The sequence below is a fragment of the Rhododendron vialii genome, chromosome 6a, assembly GCF_030253575.1.
Source record: "Rhododendron vialii isolate Sample 1 chromosome 6a, ASM3025357v1".
NCBI classification, from domain to species: Eukaryota; Viridiplantae; Streptophyta; class Magnoliopsida; order Ericales; family Ericaceae; genus Rhododendron; species Rhododendron vialii.
The window spans coordinates 22,164,869-22,187,148 of NC_080562.1; the positions used below are offsets into that span (position 1 = coordinate 22,164,869).

Consider the following 22,280-nt stretch of genomic DNA (forward strand, 5'->3'; position numbering starts at 1 on the left):
TTTGGAAATAGATGTAACAGTGGTTATGACTTATGGCCCACCACCAAAAGCGACAAAAAGACCGACATACACGCAACCCAAAGCCAAGCTTTCGTCAATCAAGGAGAAAAATTGGTTATAATTTATTTTGATATCTCTTTCATAACATAGAACTAAGAAGATAAACAAATATGGAGAGTTTGACATGTATTCGATGTACTTGGAAACATGATTGAGATGAATTGCTTAGACATGTTACCGTGCCCAACACCCCTGGTCCATGTAACACACTCCACAAGAATAATAAGACTATTATTTAGGGGAGGATTGGAAAACATGAATTATGAATTTAGAAGAGAACATGTGGGGTCCACTGAATAATAAATGAAATCATATATGGTGGCCTAAGGGGGTGTTTGGGAGCCGAATTTTCACATTTGGGATGTTTCTGTTTTGGGGTTCTGGGTATTTGGGAGAAATTGCAGAATAACATTCTAGTAGAGTACAGGGGACTAATTTTTGTCCTCCTCAATTGTTCTCAAAACTATTACAGTGCTCCAAAACCACTATAGTGCTACAAAACTAAGCCCTTCTCTCCAAAAATCTTATATCTCAAGAAGTACAAAACATCACAGACAAACAACAAATGCTGATCAAAAAATAACGAAACAAGAAAAGAAAGAACAAGTGCTGATCAAATTACCTGAGTTCGCAAAATAGCTTGCTAATCCAGCTAGTTTTTGGCAGAACCCTTCTCTTTCACCTCAAGAGAGGCCGCGACCGACTCCACCGGTAACTCACCCCAATTCTTCCTACTCCCCTTCCCCGACCCCGCAAGTGCCTCCGAAACCTTCGAATTACGGCAGCTATGCTCGCCGGCAAAACCCTAATCCCACCTGACAACCTCCTCCCCGGCGAAGTTGACAGCCTCCTCGTGCTCGGTGACAGCTGCCGGTACCTCAACAGCACCACTATCGCCGCCTCCCTCGATAGTGGTATGCAATAATCAAAACAAAAAGCAAAAAGGGAAGGGGTGAACATATTTTTACACTAAATGGACAGAAATATAGCTCTCGTTCACCTTTGCCACGAAACACAAAAGAAAAACATAAGCAAATAGTAAGATCAAACTTACTTAATCACTTATCATTCAATATGTTCAATTTTAAGTACTGAATTGGTTATAATTAAAGCCACACATTCATCACAAAAACAAATTTCAGTCGCATATGCAATCGCAGGGCGGACGGAGGTGACAGCAAGCGGGAGCCGCTGTCCCCCCAGCCTTCAAAAGTACTCTAAGTAAAAATTCTACAAGTTCTTCAAAATATCACCACTTCTTGTCCACGTAACACTATACACACCACTGGAATAAAGTAAAGATCTCCTGGTCCGAGTTCAAACGTGCCTATAAACCGTGAACGTACAAAATTCGTGGGGGAGTACGAATTTTCGAGTATCAAAATTAGAACCTCTATCTGAATCAGACGTGACATTGAAATATTTTCGAGTATCAAAATTCGTGCGGGAGATAAGAGAAACGAAGAAAGAGTTAGGGTTAGGGCAAAAGAATTAGAACCTCTATCTGCAGAAGCACCGTATCTCCAATAGGGATCCTCCATTCACGCCTCTCTCTCTCTCTCTCTCTCTCTCTCTCTCTCTCTCTCTCTCTCTCTCTCTCTCTCTCTCTCTCTCTCCACTGTAATTTTCTGATCGACGAACTCGGCCGAGTGCCCTCAATCTACGAAGGCCTGGCCTGCACTCAAAGGAGGAATCGCAGGAAGACGTCAAGAGAGAGGGTGAGGGGAGAGAGAATGAGGGTTTTGAAATTTGAAAAAGAAATCCAGGAGCGGTGAAGAACTGGAGAAACGACATTGTAGAGAGAGAGAGAGAGAGAGAGAGAGAGGGAGCGCGCGGTGGAATTGCAAGGGAGCGAGAGTCTAGGCGTTTATAAGTACGAGAGATCGTGTGGATCTTTTGTGTTGTGATTGAAATCCCAATTAATGCAAAATCAAAGTGCCAGAAGTCGCCGAAGTAAGAGGTGGGATTAAATGCCATTTGCACTTTAGCCCTCCGAAGATTGTGTAATTACGAGTTAGGCCCCTAAGACTTCAACTATGAATAGAGGCCACTGTTCTTGGTCTTCAATATTCAAAAAATCACAGAGATATACTCTTGTAAAAGAGGGTAAAAGAGTGAAAGTAAGGTTATGGGAAATACTCCAATAATATTTCGTTAGACTTGAAGACTAACCTTTCTCTTTTGATAGTTCCTGAAGTAATTATCTTCTCATATATATTGTGTTCTCTCTTTTTTTTTTGTTTACTTTTATAATATGTCCATTTTAATTTTTAATTGTCACTGACTTACCGTGTCATGCCGACTCACCAAGTCTTGCTTGTTTCTATTAGGTGTGGCAACACCGACAACATTAGTTTTTTTTTTTTTAAGTAGCTTTTTAGTTTTTTGTCTTTTATTCAAAAAAAAATTCATTCCTTAGTTGTAAGTCAAACTTCTTTTGAATTATTGGTTTGTCTCATCGAGAAGAATCGAAAAAAGTAATAGACTTTTACCCAAATATTTTGAAAAAAAAATAATTGACTCAAAAATATTTTACACATACCCCAACCTGTAGGAGAACTTTAAAAAAAAAATCACTCAATAATGTTACTACTCTATGAGTCAAATATTTTACACATACCCCAACTGGTAGAAGAACTTTAAAAAAATCACTCAATAATAACTAAACAATATATAGAGCATTACCTGTTATATACTATTAAAATCATCCAAAAAAAAACTCACCAAACGTAATATTATTGAACCTCACATGCACACAAATCAAGTGATGGTTGCAAAAATTCAAAACCCTAACATTTAGATCTCAATAACATCAGAAAGGAGATGGATGAGAAAAAAAGTAATGAGGGATGGTTAGATCAACCTCCCACCTCGTCACCGTCGGCAATGGCTTGAGGAAGAGGTGATTGTTCAGCCTTGTTGGAAGAGTACGTGAGATCTGAGAAGGGTTTCTTTGCTTTCAACAAAACAAGGAAGAAGAAACGTCGTAATAGAGGATCACATAAGAAGAAAACGGCTGAAGTCTCCGTTAGATTTTTATCAAGTAAAACGGTATCGTTTTGCTTGAAAAATAGAGAAGGCTATTGTGGATCATTTAGATCTTACCATTGATGTGTTGTCAAGCCCATAACAAAATAAAATCCTCATAGGAGATTCGGAACCCTCAAATTCTCTCGGATTTTGTTTTTACCGGGATTATACGATTTCAAAGGGCCACTTCGTGAGTCTTTTTTGTGTTTATTTAAATGATGATGAAATCAGTAATAATACAATTTCTATAGCTTGTCAAAAAAATTAATGATGTCACAAATTGTATTAATAATTAATTTTCTGAACTTATTTTATCTTATAATAAAGTAGATTCAAATATTTTTTTGAAACTGTTTATTTCAAAATTAATTGTTTAGAAGTAAACTTTCACAACACGTTTACCTTGAATAGAATAAATTAACAAACTTGAATTTACCTTGAAATAGAATAAATTAACAAACTTGAATGGAATGAACTTGTTCAATTCGAGAATATGTGCTCAGAAGTTGATAGTATTGAGTAAATTTTTTTAGTCAATAATACAAGTCAGAACGACTCTGATTATATGGAGAGAGGATTCGATCTCGTTGATTTCAAACCATCATTACAGTCCAAAGTGGAAGGCTACCCAAAGGTTAATTTAATGAATCCGGGAAAAAGTCTATCTTTTTGAAGCCAATGCCTTTTTGTCATGCGGTTCATTTACAATTTGTTTGGACAATTAATTAGTGTTGTTTCTCTTAGCTTTTTTTTAAGGTTTTTTTTTTTTTTTTTTTTTTGGGGGGGGGGGGGGTTTGAATTTTTCTTATTCAATTTTTTTCATGTTTTTTATTAGTCTTGTGTCAAACTTTTGTGAATTATTAATTCGTCTCGACGTGAGAAATCAAAAAAGCAAAATTTTTAACTTTTACCCAAATATTTTTCAGAACAATTCTCTTCTTGTGAGAACCTTAAGTGAGGGCGAACCTCCCTTTCCTGATCGAATTTTGATGATTTGAACTGTTCAATATGTGCAGAATGTGATTTTATGAGTCTCCACAAGAAATTAGCAAAAAATATGGCCGGAAAATGCTTGTTTTGAGCAGTTTTTATTGGAACATTCAATGAAAACTGCTCAGATGAAGTACTTCCCGGTCATATGTTTTGCTAATTTCTCGCGGAGACCCTTAAAATCACATTCTGATCTATGAGGTCCGCACTTAAGCTAAGTAAGGGATTCCTCATAAGAAGATGACTGCTTTTTGGAATATTCAAGATAAAAGCCAAAAAGCCCGAGTTTGGCACAAAATTAATAAACGTGATTATTTTTTAAATAAGGATAAGATGCCAAAAAGCCCAAAAAAAAAATTAAAAGAAACAACCCCTTCACCCCCTTACCCGACAGTACACTATTCAAATGAAAAAATTCAAAATGCCCCAAATTCTAAGTTAGAAATTGACATTAAGAATGATAAAAACCTCTTCAATCTCACCCTAACTTCAATACTAAGTTTTGGCAATGCAGTTTTAATTTAACATCAACTTTCATAATTGTCAAACTTGTCATATTGTCTAAGTCATTTTCTTGCACCGGAAAATGAGATAGGTTTAAATCAATGCTCTAAATTTAACAAATCGAGGATCTTGTAGTGCAGATGTTGTAGTGCAACGGTGCACTACAGATGTGTAGTGCACGATCTAAGTCATCCATCTCTACCATCAATTGTCCAAATTTATTAAAAGTATCATCACTTCATCCACAGCAGCAAGGATGTCCATCTCTCTTTTTTGAGTGCAAAGGTTTACTCTCCAAGGATTTCATTGCATCTCTTATTTCTTCCTTTTATCTTTTAAGTTTTTCACTATCTGCTTCCTGACATATGGAACATACAAGTTGTATAAGCACCCAAAATCAACTTTGCAACAAAGGATATCCAAAAAATAAACAACCATCCCGTATGAAAACAAGTAAACTCAATACCTTATCCTCTGCATGCCACGGTTCGAAATTCCACGTTGCTCCTGCCTCGACAACATAGTCTGAATTTTGCGGGTCTGTCTTTATTGTAACTCTACAGAAAACTTCGCGCATTTAAAATAAAACTTGAAAATTTGGATTCCCAAGTATGTTCGCAAACAATTTCAACATTTTAGTTAGCTAGTGAGACATTCAAGCATCTCTCATCTAAGCATAGAAGGCCACATATTAATGGTCACAAAACTACAAGATAGTGATAGTACTTCTTCCGAATTCTAACAGTGAGAATACTTCAACCTCAATTCGAGACATCTACAATTGGCGCAATATATAAGTGCCATGGGATGAATGAAAACAACAATATAATTCAACAAACAACAACGAAGGAGATCCCAACTCAATTGTTAGTTTTACTACTATATTTAACACTTGCTCAGCCACAAGGGCATAGTAGGAACAACTTTCTCAGGCAATTGCACAATCTTTGCAATACTTAGGCAATTGGTAAACCAATCATGGAATTCAATGATAACACAAGAAAAGCATTGTTTTGTCATGACTACAATAATATGGGGTTGTTTGCATAGTACTTATTTATTGGTCCTTTTTTCAAATGTGCCAATTTTGCTATTTTTTAAATCTTCCTCATCTGAAACATTAAAAAAAAAAAAACAATTACAGTAAGATAAATATCCAAAAAGCTCACAAAAAAATGCTTTTTTCCTCTAAAAAAATTTAATAAATAAACAAGACAAACAATAAGGACATATTGATTGTGTTCTTATTGAAAACTCTTTTTTTAATGAAACTGTGTTTAATAGGTGCCTCACTAATATGGATGCCGTGATATGAAAAGATTAGGACTTACTAAATCTAAGTGAATAGGTAGCCCTCGATAGAGAAAAATAGGATTTATGTAGCCTATCCCAATTGATGGGACACAAGGCTCGGTTTGGTTAGATACTCTGCTAAGAATTTCAAGCGACGCCACTTGTAATGCCCAAATTGCCTAAATAAAATCAGATAAACGTAACTGAAGCCAGTATCTTCAAGGAATACCATAGACTTTACCAATTACGTACATAATCAAAGATAAATACAATTCATACATATAAATGACGATATATCAACACAAGCACATATGTGTACATATAGATACCTCGCTGAGAACGTCTTCTTTGAGGAAGTTCAATTTGGTGCCCTTGTAGACGTAATTGCCACATGGGCACAACATATGCTCATGGGAAGCATCATCATGACTTTTTATCTGCTGGTTCTTGAGTATTTGAAGTATTTGAAATGATAAAAATCTTTTGAATACTGAGAGATCATGGATGTTTTTTCGGATAAACCAAAGAGTAGCAGTGATTCTAAGAATAGAGATAGACATAATGAATAAAGGAGGTTCAATAATATTCCGAAGTACCAAAAAAAATAAAGGAGGTTCAATGAATGAACTATGTTCTATAATTACCTTTTGAAAAATAAAATATATCCAAGTTCTGTCCTAAGTGGGGGAAGACCAACTGCACCAAGGACATGATACGTATGTCCTGGCGTGCCAATTTGGTCTTTCACCAGCCACATGTAAGAGAAATTATGCGAAGGTTCAAACACAATACAATTATCCAAAGTTCTATATTTTGTTAATTACGAATTGAATTAGAAATCTCAGCAAGGTCATTAAATTAGTTCGACAAAAAGCTTTCTTTATTTCGATCTCCAAAACTTTAGTCTTCTTTCCCTTATAAACTCCACTATTCTCTCAATAATTCCAATAAAATAAGTCACATACAAAAACAGTGCATAAAATATAACCCATAGCTAAAGAAATCAAGTATGACCACAATAAACCTACAAGCATAAAAGCAACACATGCAGTTGTTCTAGTCCATGGCATAAGCAATATAGTTTTAACCAACATAAATTGATTAATCTTAATACATAATAGCGGATTGCCCATGCCTAAGGCACTTTCAACATAAATTTTATACTCCCCTATTAATTCCCGTGCATGAATGCATTTGCCTCATAATTCACATAAACTTTTTCATTTTCACAAAGTATCCGAACCAATTTTGGGGGGAGAGAGAGAGATTTGGTAAAAAAAAAGAGTGATTAAGTATTCCTTTTTTGTTTTTCTTCTAATCGTACGATCACAAATTTTAACGAAAGTGATCTAACAGTTGTAGAGATTGCTCTCATTTATATGCCTAGACATTTTTAATAGAAACTACTTTATTTTATAATATAGATTACCAGTGGGAGTTTCACTCTTCTAGATATCTTCTCCGAGAGAGAGAGAGAGAGCCCGCACCTGGTAAAGTTAAAACAAACCCAAAGTAATGGGGCCACGGACTTAATTACAGTTTAGATTTGCAAGTGAGTTGAAGAACCCTATATCGAACAAAATAATAGAAGAGCATAATAAGAATCCCAAATCAAACAGAATTAGATGAATAAAAAAAAGATATGTGAATTCAAAATGCTTAAAGAAGGGGTATATTGGAGATCTTGTTGGAATATTTAAGTTTTAAAACTCTTTTTAAAGTATTATTGTTTATTTATAATTCCAAGAGTCACCATTTCAAAAGGTGTCTCTTCATTTAAAAGGAGTTGGGTCTCTTGTCTTGTGAAAAGATACAACATATCCCTATATAAAGCTTTTACCTCTAACGTTACTTTTACCAGTTAATGATAAAAACACTCTCTCCCTCTCTCATTCTCTCTTTGATTGTCATCACAATATACTTTCTATATATTTGATCAATTTCGATCATAGACAGTTCACTCTACTTCCGATGGACGCAAACATCGAGAAGGCTTGACCGTAATTTAGGTTTTATATCTTGGAGTTGTTGATTGTTCTCAGAACCCTTGTGTGGAGAGGCAATAACAACTTTAGGACAACGACATCGTGATTCTTAAATCACATCACAGGCTAGATTATTTCTTACTTTGATAATATTATTAATTGTGTTCTATGTTTTTTTTAGGGTTTTGGGTATTAAATTCCTAACAATCTAAAGTTGTTATTCGCTGATATAATTCCTAATCGCATCTTTGTCGGAAAACCAACGGTGTCTAACGTTGAAGAGTCTACTATTGGGCTTTTTATTACCTTTTTGGTCCCCAAAGTATTAGCGAGTGGCCAATTTCATCCCCAATTTAAATATTTGTCCAATTTCGTCCCCAACATTTAAAATATGTTAATTTGGTCCCCACCCCTAACGACGTCCCTCTTGTCCATTAAAAATAGAGGGCGTCAGTAGTATTACATCCTAAATACTACAACAAATGAAAAACAATGAACTGATGCCCTGAAAAGAAAAAAAAAAGAAAGCAAAGGAACGAAACTAAAGAACAAAACATAATCAATTTCTGCTCTTAATTTAAGAGAACCAGCTTTGCACCATAAATCATGGTCATAACAATGACCTAACATAACAGTATAACACAAAGTTCCAAATGCAAAACGGTCATAAGTTCTCCATATATACTGTAGCTTCGAAATTCAGCAGAAATCCAACCATCAATCATAACCACAAATCATCCCGAAATCCCACCCAAAAGAAAAAAAAACCTATACACGAAACCCATAACCCCCCTACCAGAAGCATTCAATCTCCCACCAATCTCAAAAGAAACAAAAACATCAATACAAGCATATTGCACCTGCTTAGGGTAAAGAAACTCACAATCCCACGTACCTACTCATCGTAACACTCCTCGGCTTCACAACCTCCCCTCTAAACACCTGCCTCACTAGAATGGGGCACGAAAGGGGTAGGGGTGTGAAGGGATAGGGTTTCTATAACGACTCGGATTTTTACTCTATTTTTTTTTAAATACAAATTTATAATGTTAAATACTAATTCAATAATTAGTTAGATTAATTAACTAAAATACATTATTATGTGTATATTGATATTACAAACAAAATCGTATACGAAAATTATTATACTTTAGATATGCACACATTTATATTAATCCCTTATCCTTCCTAACTAAACCCTAAAAACCCTAACTAAAATCCTATCCAAACAAAATCCATACTTATCCCACGTTTCCACACTCCATTCCCACGTTCCCTACAACAACCAATCCCTCCTCCATTCCCCCATCTATTCGGCTGAGATAGTGGAGAGAAGGAAATAATTTCTCCTCCTTCTCTTGTATTACTTTCTCCCATTAATTTCCATTCCCCATTTTCTTGTTCCACTAAGAGAGAGAGAGAGAGAGAGAGAGAGAGAGAATTAATAGCTCCCTCCCTTTTCTTTTTTTTCTTTTTTTTTTTTTGCCGAGAGAGACAAAAAGAAGAAGAAAGCAAAAGAAAGAATAAGAAGGAAGAAAAGTACTACCGTTGCGGCCACCAAGCCCCGCTTCCGAATCCACCATTTTCATCCGTCCTAGCTAGAACTCCAAGATTAAGGTAGATTTTTCATTACCCCTTAACTCTAAGTATATTAGATGTATACCGTAGTATAATCAGGACTCAAATCGAGCTCATGTAAAGAGAAATCAAAATCGTCAAAACTATTTGAACCATTCGGTACCGCGCATCCGCAAGCCACGGCCTTACGGCCACCGTCTTTTTCCCATGCGGCTACAATGTGTTTCGGACTAAAAAATGTGTTTAATCTGGAAAGAATATTGAGACTTGTTTAGATTCTGTTTTGTTTGGTAACTGCCCAGTACAATGATTATAGTTCTGTTTTATTGTTTCAAGAAATGCATGGTTAGTTTCGAACTTTTTACAAGTTATATGGTTTAAGGATTAAAAAAAACTTAGGGTGCGTTTGGTTGGATGGAATGGAATGTAAGTTGGAATAGAATTAAGAATGGAATGGAATTGGAGGAATTGAAATTGGAATAATCATTCCAATTCCCATGTTTGGTTGTGGCTAGGAATCAATAGAAAGAATGGAATTCACATTCCAATTCCTGCGTTTGGTGTGCTAGAATCACACATCAATGGAATGAAATTAATAAATACCCCTGCACAATATTAGGCTAATTTTTGCTCGTCTCCCAACAATAAAATCTCACATGGCAGGTATACCATGTTCATAATTCACACCTATTTTAGCGTATCTTTTACAAAAATTTAGGAAAGACAAGCTAAACGGTCACATTTATAAAATCCTAATGATAGAGCTAAAATATGAGAATTCCCAACACTTCAAATTTAACATCCAAAGTAAATCTTCTTGAAAAAGAAACAAAGCAAATTAAAATAAATACACCAAGTAGTAACTTCACAGATCTCCCCTAAGCAAAGCCATCACAAAATCTTCTTTCTCATCATCTTTCAAGGTAAAGAAACACGCAGTCGTCGCATGATCACGAGCTATGGCAAGTAAGGCTCTATGGCGTTGAATCATACATAGATCTGAAAGCTTCCGAAGCTCATCATTTACTTTGTCCCTCATCTTAGCTATAGCAAGATCGACACCAAGAGCTTGACTAAACTTATTAGTTGCTTCTTCAATCTTTGAACCAATGATCGTTGCTGCTTCACGGAAAGCATCCAAGCTATCATCATTCCTCTTTCTTTTTTTCCCGTTAGAATTACTCTCTTCTCCGTTTGTGGATGACAAGAAGTGCTCCATTTCTTCAATACCAATGCCTAAATTTTCTGTATCACAACTCCCTTCATTCCTACTCTCCTCCTCTAATACATCCTCAGCAGTAACAGCATTCTTACCCGTGGCACGGTCTTTCCCGAAGACTGTTAAAAGCATGTCAAAGTGTGGGAAACTCCTATTCCTCCAGTTAGTTGCATCTTTATGGCTCTGAATCAAAATGAAATAAAATAGAAACTCTTCAGTACTATGTAAAATCCAGCAAGGTGGGGATTTAAAAGAGAGTAGGAAAGAACAGAAAACATATCAGACAGCACAACACTACCATTTTGTAGCTAATTGGTATATTGGTCTACAGTACAGTGGAAATTTTGTATCAGACAGAAAAAGTAACAGGTCAGGCAAAAAAGGGAAAAGAAATGACTTAGCGTGAAGTGAAAATGCACAATACCTTAACATAGTCATCCCAAATATGTTTTTCAGCAACCACCATATTTGTGTTTGGATCCCATCCGAAGCCACTAGTACTCCCTCCATAGATCATATCATACACGATGCAAACATCCTTCTTTAATGTCTTGATCCTAGATTCGATGTGTGGTTTAGCCTTTATCCCATGTCCAGGTAACTTCTCATGTAATACTCCTTCAATCACTGTGAGGGAACCGGCCTTGAACCCATTGTCCCTTTTGTCCCCTTTATTCACCAAGTCATGTAAAGCATAAATCAACTCTCTGTCCTCCTCATCATTCCATTTTCTGTGTACCTTTTTTTTCCATACTTCTGTCTAAAATAATAGAAAGCGAGATAACATCATAAACAAGACAACATAATAGGATTCAAAACACCAAATTTATATCCAAACCCACTTTTATCTATTACATGATTGTCCTCATTCATCACCAAAAAAAAAAAAAAAAACAGAATCCTGCATTCTCTTTTCAGCTCTTCTTGTCACCACATATCATCTACTTGCTCTTCTACTTGCTCTCCATGCAATAAAACATAGAAGCTGCCTTGTTGTCTCTAAAAGAGGTCCATTGTGGTGATGTCTCAACACTAGAAACAATATCTGCGTCCTCTTCATCCCTATTCTCAATGAATCTTATATTTTCAAAGGGGTCTTTTTTCAACTCGTCCCTTATATAGTTATGTAGCAAACAACAAGCTAAGATAATATGATTTTCGATTTTAATGGGGTAATAAGAAGGACTCCTAAGAATTGCCCATCGCTTTTTCAATATCGCAAAGGCCCTTTCTATCACATTTCGAGCACTTGAATGCTTCATATTGAAATATTCCTCCCGAGTTGTAGGTTGACGTCCATCCTTCCAGTCATTCAAATGGTATCGTTGACCTCTATACGGTGCAAGAAATCCTTCACCATTGGTATACCCCGCATCAACCAAATAGTATGTACCTTTAGAAATGAATAAAGTTTAATTATGTCAGTGATCTATGACCTCAAAAACAAAATTCAATTGTTTTTGGTGTCATGGTGTCTTACCACGTGGAACAACTAGACCATGGGTTCTATTAATTGCATCTCGTAACACCCGTCCATCCACTGCTGATCCCTCCCAACCAGGTAACACATAAGTGAATTGAAGGTTTGGGGTACACGCTGCCAAGACATTCGTAGCAATTTGACCTTTTCTGTTTCTATACTTAGGCCTATCAACAGCCGGCACTTGGACAAGTATGTGTATTCCATCTAATGCCCCTAGACATCCCTACAAAACATTATAAAATTAGGAATAACATGTTGGGAGATCAGGTTGAATTATAACATCGTTACTTGTAAAGACCAAAAACTTGAAATCATTTACCTTAAACCACTTCCATCTCTCATCAGTGGAGTTCTGCGGTATTGGTTCAGGTGTCTTGTATAAATGCCCTTGTAGCCTCATAACCGCAACCAAAACTTTTCTGAAAGACCTACTAATTGCCTCTGCCGAGCGATGGAAATTATTCTGAAGGGTCCTGTTTTTTATATGATGAGCAAGGATATGCAAAAAAATTGCCACTTGCTCATCAACTAACATGTGTCTGGTTGGCTTTAGCTTCCCGATTGTACTAAGCAAGTGGCACAACTTCAAAAATGGCCGCCTAGGCATTCTAAAATCATTCATACATTTACTATCACTTTTATACACCCATTTTTCAATTACATCTCTATTATCATAGAAATCTAACCGATACCTAGATCTAACCCCATGCATGCATTGTCTTTCAACCATCCTATATGCTAATTCCATGAATAACCCAAGTAAATGTAGAATGTACAACCACCACTGCATAGCCATTGCCAATTTGCTCCTTTTCATTTTCTTTTTTGATAAACTAAGACGTGCCATCGCTGAAATTTTTTTGGCAGCAATAAACCTACAAAAGGGCACCAACACATGTCCAAATTACAGAGGTCCATGAATCCACTTAAAAAAAATTCAACAATCAATAAACAATTTCTATTAGAAATCAAGGGTCTCATGTGCACTTGCATAAGGAATTTTTTCCCTTCTCCACTTTCTCTATTAGATAACAAAAGCAGTCAAGCCTATAGAGAATCTTACACGAAAAAAAACTAATGGCAAATATAGATACATGTATTTATACAGATATGAATAAATAAGTTCATCTCATTCAAAGTGATCTTGTTTGCTGCAATATTCTTCATGAAAGAGATATGTGAAGTATCCCTAAACAAATCCCTAACATGTTTATCTATGCATCATGAAAGAGTCTTCTAATCTGGTCCACAGTCGCAGGCAGTAGAGTAACAGGGCGTCGTTTGTACCGCAACAAGTATACCAAGGATGTGAATAAGGGTTTTAAAAACCATGAATACTGCAACATGTTCAATTATATATGAACTTGAGTTTTAACCTCTCGACTCTTGCCCACTCGCAATTGTATTGTTAATCGTCTTAAAACTAGGATGGGTTCTATTTTGTTTGATGCGCTTTAGAATCGATGATTTACAACAACCAAGGTTCAGATCAATTATGAAACTATGGAGAAATCTATCAAACCCTAGAAAATCAAATAGCAAATCTCCATCATACATAGGAACAGTTCTCAGAACTGATCGATCGATCAGCTTATCAAAAGGAGAGAGCAAAAGTTCAAATATGTACGTACACGCGCACACACATATATGGAGAGAGAGAGAGAGAGAGAGAGAGAGAGAGAGAGAGAGAGAGAGAGAGAGAGAGAGAGCATACATACGAGATCCAAATTGACGAGAGAGAACCCCTTCGAACCCGATAAAGGTGAGCGAGAGAGAAAGGCCAGAGTGGAGAGAACTGATCGATTTTTCTCTTCTGTAGTTGTGAGAGGCGAGAGACATGAAGCGTCGGTTTTGTTCCCGACAAAACGACAAAATTTAGAAAGCACTGGAATAACAATTCCTTTCTCTTTTTAATGGAATTTCTATTCTCTCATTTGGAGGAATAGTTATCCATTTTGGAATACATATTCCTTCATTTATTTGTGAACCAAACACAAGAATAGCAATCCGTTGGAATAAAAATTCCATTCCAAAGTTTATTCCATCCACCCAAACGCACCCTTAGTGTAATGACTAGGTTACATAAAGAAAACATTTGGAGCTACTACCATACAAAGAAAGAGGCAAATATTTTTTTAGGAATCATTCATACTTTGCAAATGACATTTTGTCTGGATCTAAAATTTAGACTAACTATATAGACAATAAAATATATGGGAGGAAGACATGCACGGAATTTTTTTACAATGGACCCGGTCAAGTTCGGTGTGTAAAAGAAGAATAAGTTTTGGCTGTTAAAGGGGTAAAGCTTTAAGGAATACCTTAATTCGTTATCTATTTTGTTTTACTGGATAACAAATTCTATTTTATTAATATTATATCATGAATCTTATCTTAGGTTTTACGAGTTCACAGAAATTACCCCAACTAGTAGATCAATTACACTTGGGGTTTCAACTTAACAAAGTTACTTATCTACTATACGATTTACTAAATAACTCTAAAACCACAAATAATAAAAATTACTAAAAATGAACCTGTGTGCTAAATCATAAAGAAACCCAAAAGTCACAATGACAAATTCGAATACTTTATGTGAAATTCTTTTGTCTTTTGAATTATTGATAGTGTTATGTTTCATTAATTCCGTATGAACTATTGTTATTATTTATCCACATGTGATTACTCTGTTATGAAAATGTATCAATATTATTGTGAGGTAGTTGGACTTAAGCTCACTTGAGATGGGTGTGTGGTGGTTCAATTATCCTATGTAGGTGGTGATATTATGATATGTTTACTCGTCGTTTAAAATAATTGTTCTGTTGATTGATTCGGGAACGTAGAAATGACATTATGGATGTTGGATGATTTTTGGGCTTGGAGAAAGTATATAGATGTTGTTCTGGTTAATGGAAAAAGGGAACGGATGAAAGGTTGTGGGCTTAGCAGGACCTCGGGGGTGGCCTGACAGGACCTCGTGTTATCGGGGGTAGCCTAATAGGACCTTGAAGGCAGCCAAAAGACCCGGTGTAGCTAGAGTGGCCAAGCAGGACCTCAGGTATTGAGGGTAGCCTAGCAGGACCTTGAGGGCAGCCTGATGGACCTAGAATTGTGATAGCAACCTATTAGGACCTCACGTTATGGAGGGGTGGCCAAGCAGGACCTTGAGGGCAACCTGATGGACCTTGAATTCTGAGATCAACCTATTAGGACCTCGCGTTATGGAGGGGTGGCCAAGTAGGACCTTGAGGGCAGCCTGATGGACCTAGAATTGTGGAGGTGACCAAGCAGGACCTTAGGGATAGCTTGGCGGGACCTCAGGTATTGAGGGTAGCCTAGCAGGATCTTGAGGGCAGCCTGATGGACCGTGAATTGTGAGAGTAGCCTACTAGGACCTCGCGTTATGGAAGGTAGCCTAGCAGGACCTGTAAAGTATATCCAGTGAAATTCTGAGTTTGGAACGTGATGAATACTGCGGTGTTGGAATGATTATAGAAATTGAGATTCTAGAATTTACTTAAGTTGAGATAGTTATATAATGAAATAAGTTTTGTGCTCTTCGATTCTTACCTCCTTTTATTATAAATGTGATTGCTTGTAGAGTAAGGGTTAATGGGTAAGATTTATCTACTGAGTTTCAAAACTCATTATAGTGCCGTTGGGCTGGCATTTCGTGCCAGGTAATCAAGAGACCGAAGAGCAGAATCCGCTGCAAGACGATCCGTACCAAGGTGAAGACCTCCCAGCTGAGGAAGGGGAGTTTGTTGAGCCTTAGAGGCCAAACCCTTAGAAGCTCTATTAATTTGACGTACTATTATTTAAATTTTCATAAGTGTTATCATATTTGTCAAACTCTATTTCATTTTGTTGGTTTGTAAGACAATTAAGTAGGTTTGAATTTAGTATTTGAAGTTTCCGCTGCTAAACTCTGTTTAATAAAATTTCATTTCTTATATATCAGTTTTATGAATTATTAAATCAGTTGAAAAGGATTTAATTAACGTGTCCGAAAATCGGGGCGTCACAACTTAGTATCAGAGCTTTAGGTTCAAACTCTCGGCCTTGGGTAGATTGGGGTAGATCACTTTCCGAGAGCGTATATCTGAGTAGTTAATCATATATATTTTCTATGATACTTTTAAGTCTAGTTTTTAATTACTTAATAGCTGTCATTTGACTTAGACTTGAAACCGTACCGTGAGAAAATATAGGTCTTACGTGATTGACTTGTATGTGGCATGTTACCTGCTTATGTGGCATTACTTGTATGGCTAAGTGTTGGTAGGAACATAGGTGATTAATTACTTGTACTATAGATAAAGAACCTAATTTGAAAAGTACGAAATGTAGAAACCCCCCTCCTAACTTAAGAACTCGATCGTTATAGATGGTAAACACACGTAATGGAACGAACACTAACGCTAATGGAAAAACAACGATGCCAGCGGCCAGAATAGTGGCCAAAACAATGGACAAGATGGTAGACCATAACCAAATGGGCAAGGAGCGCAACAGGACTTAGTTCAACTGATGCAAGCATTTATTGCTGCGGCTGCCGCCAACCCTCAACAGCCATGACAGCCAACCGGCGAGCAACAACCACGTGGACCTCTAACTAGAAGTAGGGATCAACTTCTAGATGCGTTCTGCAAACGACACCCTCCAATCTTTTACGGGGAAGCAGACCCTAGCACTGTATAAGCATGGATCAAACAAATCTCCAAGTACCTAGAAGTACTTAACGTACCCAATGCGGGGGATCACATTGCCTTAGCAACATTTCAGATGCAAGGGGAAGCAGATCATTGGTGGGACTTGATCAAGACCACTCACAATTTGATAACTATGACTTGGCAGATGTTCAAAAACCTTTTCCTAGAAAAATATTTCCCAGTACCTATGAAACAAGCCATGGCCCAGGAATTTATGGACTTGAAGCAGCGTACCTTGACGGTAACCCAATATACTGCTCGTTTTGAAGAACTGACACGTCATGCTACTACCGTGGTACCCACTAATGTTGCAAAAGTTAGGAAGTTCGAATGGGGTCTGTCCCACTCTATTCGTACTAGTGTGGTTTCTCATGAGTACCCCACATATGCACAGATGGTGAGATGTGCACTCATGATGGAGCGCGAGAAATCTGATTCAAAGTCAACGTGGGAGGCGCAAAGGAAGAATGGCCCCTCATTTGGAGGACCAATTCGCAACAATATTAAGTAGTTCGATACACCCAAACCCTACGCTCACCCACAACAATCTAACCAACCCTGGAAGAACCCGAATCAAGGGCAAAGCCAGAACCATGACCAAGGAGCCAGATGCTACCACTGCAACGAGGTAGGCCATTTTAAGTTTGCCTATCTTCAACTAAATGAATCTGGAAGTTCCAGAAATGGGGGACAACAGGCACCAGCAAAATCAATCGGTTTTGGAAATCAACAAGGAGGTCAGAATCAGCCACGAACTGGATGGAATCAGCAACAACAACCACCTCGCCAAAATCAGAATTTTGGAATAGAAAATGGTCCAGCAAAGCCAAATCAATCATTTGGAGGCAGGATCTTTGCACTTCAAGGAGATTACGAAGAATATGATCCTATGGCGATCAGAGGTAATCTCATAATTGTTCAACGCATATATTTAAGCATTATACAATTTGGAGCATCGCACGCTTTTGTATCTGCTGCATGTGTTAAATCACTGGGACTAGAAACGGAACCCCTAGGAACAATGAATGGAACCTCAGCATTAGGGGTAGAATCTCCGTAAGTCTTATATGGCAAGTTTGCATAATAGAAGTCTCCAATCTACGTTCGACCTGTACAAGTGCACGAAAAAGGGGTGCTCGGATGAAGCACCCTACACACCTCGGATGCCGTTGATTCTCGCGGAGGCCCCCTCGATTTTTTTTTTAGAATTTTTGGATGGCTCGGATCTGTCGTCCTGTGGCCGGAGATGGCCCAGCGCGGCTGTCGGTATGATTTCCCTCCCCAGCGCCCATTACTCATAGCACAACTCCTTATTTTTAAAGAAGGCAATTTCAAGCTCAAAAATCATATGTTTACGCAAATAATTTTCTTATCAATATGGATCTTATTTGATAGATCTCATTGAGATCTTTAATACGGTGCAAAAAAAATTGAATATTTTTTTTCATTTACATTATTTTTGAGTTTGAAAATGTGAAATAAACTTTTTATTTGGGTTTTGTGGAATGACCCTTCTTATTTTTCTTTACAAACGTGATACCGTTGGTATATAGACTTTTAAATACGTATAATAATTACTTATAAGTAATAGCTTCTACATTATAAGTTCTCGATTTAATTACTTATAAGTATTTCCTTCTTTAGATTTTTGAGAGATAAGTTAAGGTTTCGGTCAATTGGAAGTTGAACGGAGTCACGCCATTCGTACCTGTCATACGTTACAAGAAACCGTTTATAAACAATGTAGAAACCTTCTATCTACTCACCTAAATATAATGTTGATGTGCTATATGTTTGGATGTTGAAATTTGAATTTTATGATATCATATATATTCTTTTGGAATTTAAATATTGGGTACCGTTAATATTGTGTTCTTGTTATAAATTTTAAGTGTTGTGCATGAAATCAGAATTTATTTTATCATATGACTTTAGCAAGTTTGAAAGAATAATGTGAATGCGAGAAAATGATGCATGAGGCACAAGAAACAAGGCGAAAAGTAATGAGAAAATGAAATGTGAAAAGGCTTGATGATTGTGTGAGCATGAGAACCCAGTAGGTCCATTGAAGATGGTCAGCGGAATCATGACTCGGATGTGCGTGTGTGAGCATGAGAGCCCAATAGGTCCTAAAAGAATGGTCGGCGGAACCATGGCTCGGTTGTGCGTGTGTGGCCTAGGAGCCCAATAGGTCTTGAATGAATGGTCAGTGGAACTAGTGTCATATGTGATAAGAAATGTGAAATGATTAAAGATTGAGAGCCCAGTAGGTCTTGAAAGAGACGGTCAGCGGAATCAGTGTTTTTGGGTGGCAAAATCTGAATTTAGCCTGGGAGCCAATAGGTCCTGAAAGACGGTCAGCGAAACCAGTGCTTGAGGAAATAAGATGGAAAGTGGAATCGATACTTGAAAAATAATGACACGAATTACGATACGCTGCGATGATGATAAACTCTGATAAGACACTAACACTTTATTTGTTGATTTGATTTTATGTGTACATTGATTTGATTATGTTTGATGAAATGTCAAACTTTTGTATTTTTCATTTACAAAATTATATAATATTTTTGCTAGTGTAAGTAGGGCTGCAAACGAGCCGAGCCGAACCGAATTTTAACATGTTCAAGCTCGGCTCGCAAGAATAAAAGTGGGCTCGAGCTCGGCTCGAGTTGAGCTACTAATTCATGGCTCAAGATCGGCTCGCACCTCACTACTGAAGCTTGAGCTCGGCTCGAGGAAGCTCGGTAATCCCATGCGGGAGGTACAGCTTCAGAAGAAGTGAGTTGGGTGTTGTACTTAAAGAAGAACATTTGTACAACAGTTCTCAAATTTTCCGATGTGGGACTAGTAACTTCTCATTTCCCTTCATTTGTGCTTGTCCCACATCAACAAACCAAGACCCACCAAGTACTCCCTCTTCTATAAATCCTTCATTTCCCCAGTGATTTGAGTAGAGGCCTTGCACATGCTCTATGACAAGAGGCAGCCTTGCGTGGTTGCCGAGAAACAAGTTTGAAATTATATAATATATATATATATATATATATATATATATATGTGTGTGTGTGTGTGTGTGAAGTATATAATAATATAATAATAGTAATAATAATATTATGTGGCTCGCGAGCCTATACGAGCCGAGCTTTTAGGAGCTCAAGCTCGGCTCATTAAGCAAACAATGGTGGGTGAAGTAGTCTTGCCTTTTCGATTCTCTACTGTTGAAGTTCAGTATGTGTAACATTTAGCTTACTTTTTTGTAATAAATTTGATCACATACATCGAAGAAAAAAGTATTTGAAAATTTGTGATGTTGAACGAAAGCAAGGGCAGAACTAGCACAAGGCTAGGTTGGGCTATAGCCCACGTGCAGTTCCAACAAACTAAAAAAAAATGTAAATTTTCAGTCCAAATGAATTTAGCCTAACCCACCATCCTCCCATTCAGCCCAGCCCAAGCCACCATCCGTTTGAACCGATGCGGAAATCTTATTTTTTGATCATTTTGTCCTGAAAGTCACATTTATTTTTGTTTCTATGGCTCTCATAATCAAGTATTTGCTCTTATTTGGGACTCTATAGAGCAAATATTTGATTATGAGAGCCATAGAGGCAAATATTAATTATGACCCTTTAGGATAATATGATAAAAAAACAAGATCTTCGCATTGATTCAAACGGATTGAAAATTGAAGCACTTAAAGATACTTGCCGAAGTATTGTAGCGAAATGTATTTTACCTAAGCTTTTACCTAACTATTACAGGTGGGTTTTCTCGGTTTTAGGTAGCTATTATAGTTAATATTCCATTTTTGCTACTCTGCTATACATGCTCTAAAATAGAACAACAAAATAAAAAGGGAGGAAAATTTCTTTTGTCGTTCTTCAAACTCTTTTGTACTTTTCTTTTGTTTATTTTTGAAAATTTATATATTTATGTACGAGTTTGCCTCTTTTTGATTCATATATATAAATTTTGGCTAGCCTAGGTTCCGCCCTTGACAAAACTTTCCTCGGAGGTGAAGCTAATAGCTGGACCTAAAAAAGAACGTTGGGTAATTGTCATAACTTGCTTTTAGAAAATTGTTAAATTCCTCTTCTTTTCTTGTTATGGGTACAATTACGATGTTTATGATTGTTGCTCTGTTGTATAGCTTAAGCTCTTGAAGACATGAGAAAGAAAATTAATTTGTCAACTCAGAGTATTCGAGTTACAAAGATGAAGGAAGTACAAGCAAGAAAGGTTTGTTGCTTTTAAGTTGTAACTAATTGATTAACCTTATGGCTTACATGCTTCGGTCATTGAAAATATGAAAATGGTTCTTCTTTTATTAAAATGGTTCCTCTTTTACCTTATGGTTCTTCCTTTTGGGATTTTGTGTACTGGTATGAAGCAATATTGGAATTTAAATGCTTTATATTTGCGAACATTACCCTTGCCATTGGAATGATAAGCATTATCGTGTTAAACGTGCGGAGCACGTAGCCTTTGAATGGCTAAATTTCGGACTACTGTATCATCACAACTAATATGGCTTCTTTGGATGACACTGCATTATGCTTGTTACTTATGTGGCTTTTCAGTGGTAGCCAATGCTTAAATTGGGACAGTGTACTAGTTTTAGTGGAACATTATAAGCATATATGTTGAGCTGCTAAATTCATGGTTAGAAGACTTTATGCCTAAAGTTCTAATTGGTAACTGTACTGATAGTTATTAGTTTTCCATTTTCCCTTTCTCTCGAATGATATGATAGGAAAATATTTAAGTTTGTAGACCAAAAGTGCTACAAAACGGGTGTATCTTTTTCTTTTCTATATGCAGTTTTCCTCTTAGCCTTGGTTGATTGGTGTGCTCTTAAGTTTCTTTGGTGAGTTATGCTACCTTATTTTTCCGGCTTTTAAGTTTCTATCTAATTTGTGAATCTGCAAAATGGAATTATTTGTGTTTGAGGTCTTAATAATGCTTGTGTGCATGATATAGACTAATTAAACTGTTTTGTCACAGCATAATCATCCAATTATTTATCCCTCCACCTCCTATCTTTCACTTAGGTTGAGTATCTAAATGTGCAAGGCATCGTTGTTGAAGTCACTAACTTCAACCAAACTTTAATATACTTATCCTGTTCAATCTGCAATAAGAGCACAAATGCATATGGAGATGGTGACTTATGGTGCAACTATTGCACTCAAAGTGGCTCCACTTCCCAAGTACCTATCTGCAACTATGATTCCATGAATTCTAGCCCAAAAACTGACACCATTGTCCAAAATTTCTCTCTTTTGACGGTAAATATGTTCGTTTGCAATTGGACTACTGGTCTGTTATAATCGGCTTTTTTTTGGTTGCACTTTTTGTTGCATTTTTTGTTGAATTTTTTTGGTTGCGTTTGCCAGCTAAGTTACATATTAGATGGATGT

General features: G+C 36.8%; 2 protein-coding genes and 1 long non-coding RNA gene across 3 annotated transcripts in view; all 3 read right to left on the reverse strand.

Annotated features, from left to right (window-relative positions):
- LOC131328773 (uncharacterized) overlaps nt 1-1,937 on the reverse strand; it is a 34,224-nt gene extending 32,287 nt beyond the window's left edge. The window contains exon 1 of the long non-coding RNA XR_009200500.1: nt 683-1,937. This is a non-coding gene — a long non-coding RNA (uncharacterized LOC131328773). The remainder of the gene's footprint in view (nt 1-682) is intronic.
- Nucleotides 1,938-9,845: 7,908 nt separating this feature from the next.
- LOC131328788 (uncharacterized protein At2g29880-like) lies at nt 9,846-11,421 on the reverse strand. The gene is made up of 2 exons (XM_058361691.1): nt 11,084-11,421; nt 9,846-10,842 (listed from the first exon to the last, which is right to left on the reverse strand). Exons 1-2 carry the CDS (start codon nt 11,174-11,176, stop codon nt 10,306-10,308), a joined length of 630 nt encoding a protein of 209 aa, XP_058217674.1. The 5' UTR covers nt 11,177-11,421; the 3' UTR covers nt 9,846-10,305.
- A 191-nt stretch (nt 11,422-11,612) lies between these two features.
- On the reverse strand, nt 11,613-13,804 carry LOC131328489 (uncharacterized). Its single transcript, XM_058361431.1, has 3 exons — nt 12,462-13,804; nt 12,140-12,365; nt 11,613-12,052 (listed from the first exon to the last, which is right to left on the reverse strand). Exons 1-3 carry the CDS (start codon nt 12,987-12,989, stop codon nt 11,613-11,615), a joined length of 1,194 nt encoding a protein of 397 aa, XP_058217414.1. The 5' UTR covers nt 12,990-13,804.
- Nucleotides 13,805-22,280: the final 8,476 nt, after the last annotated feature.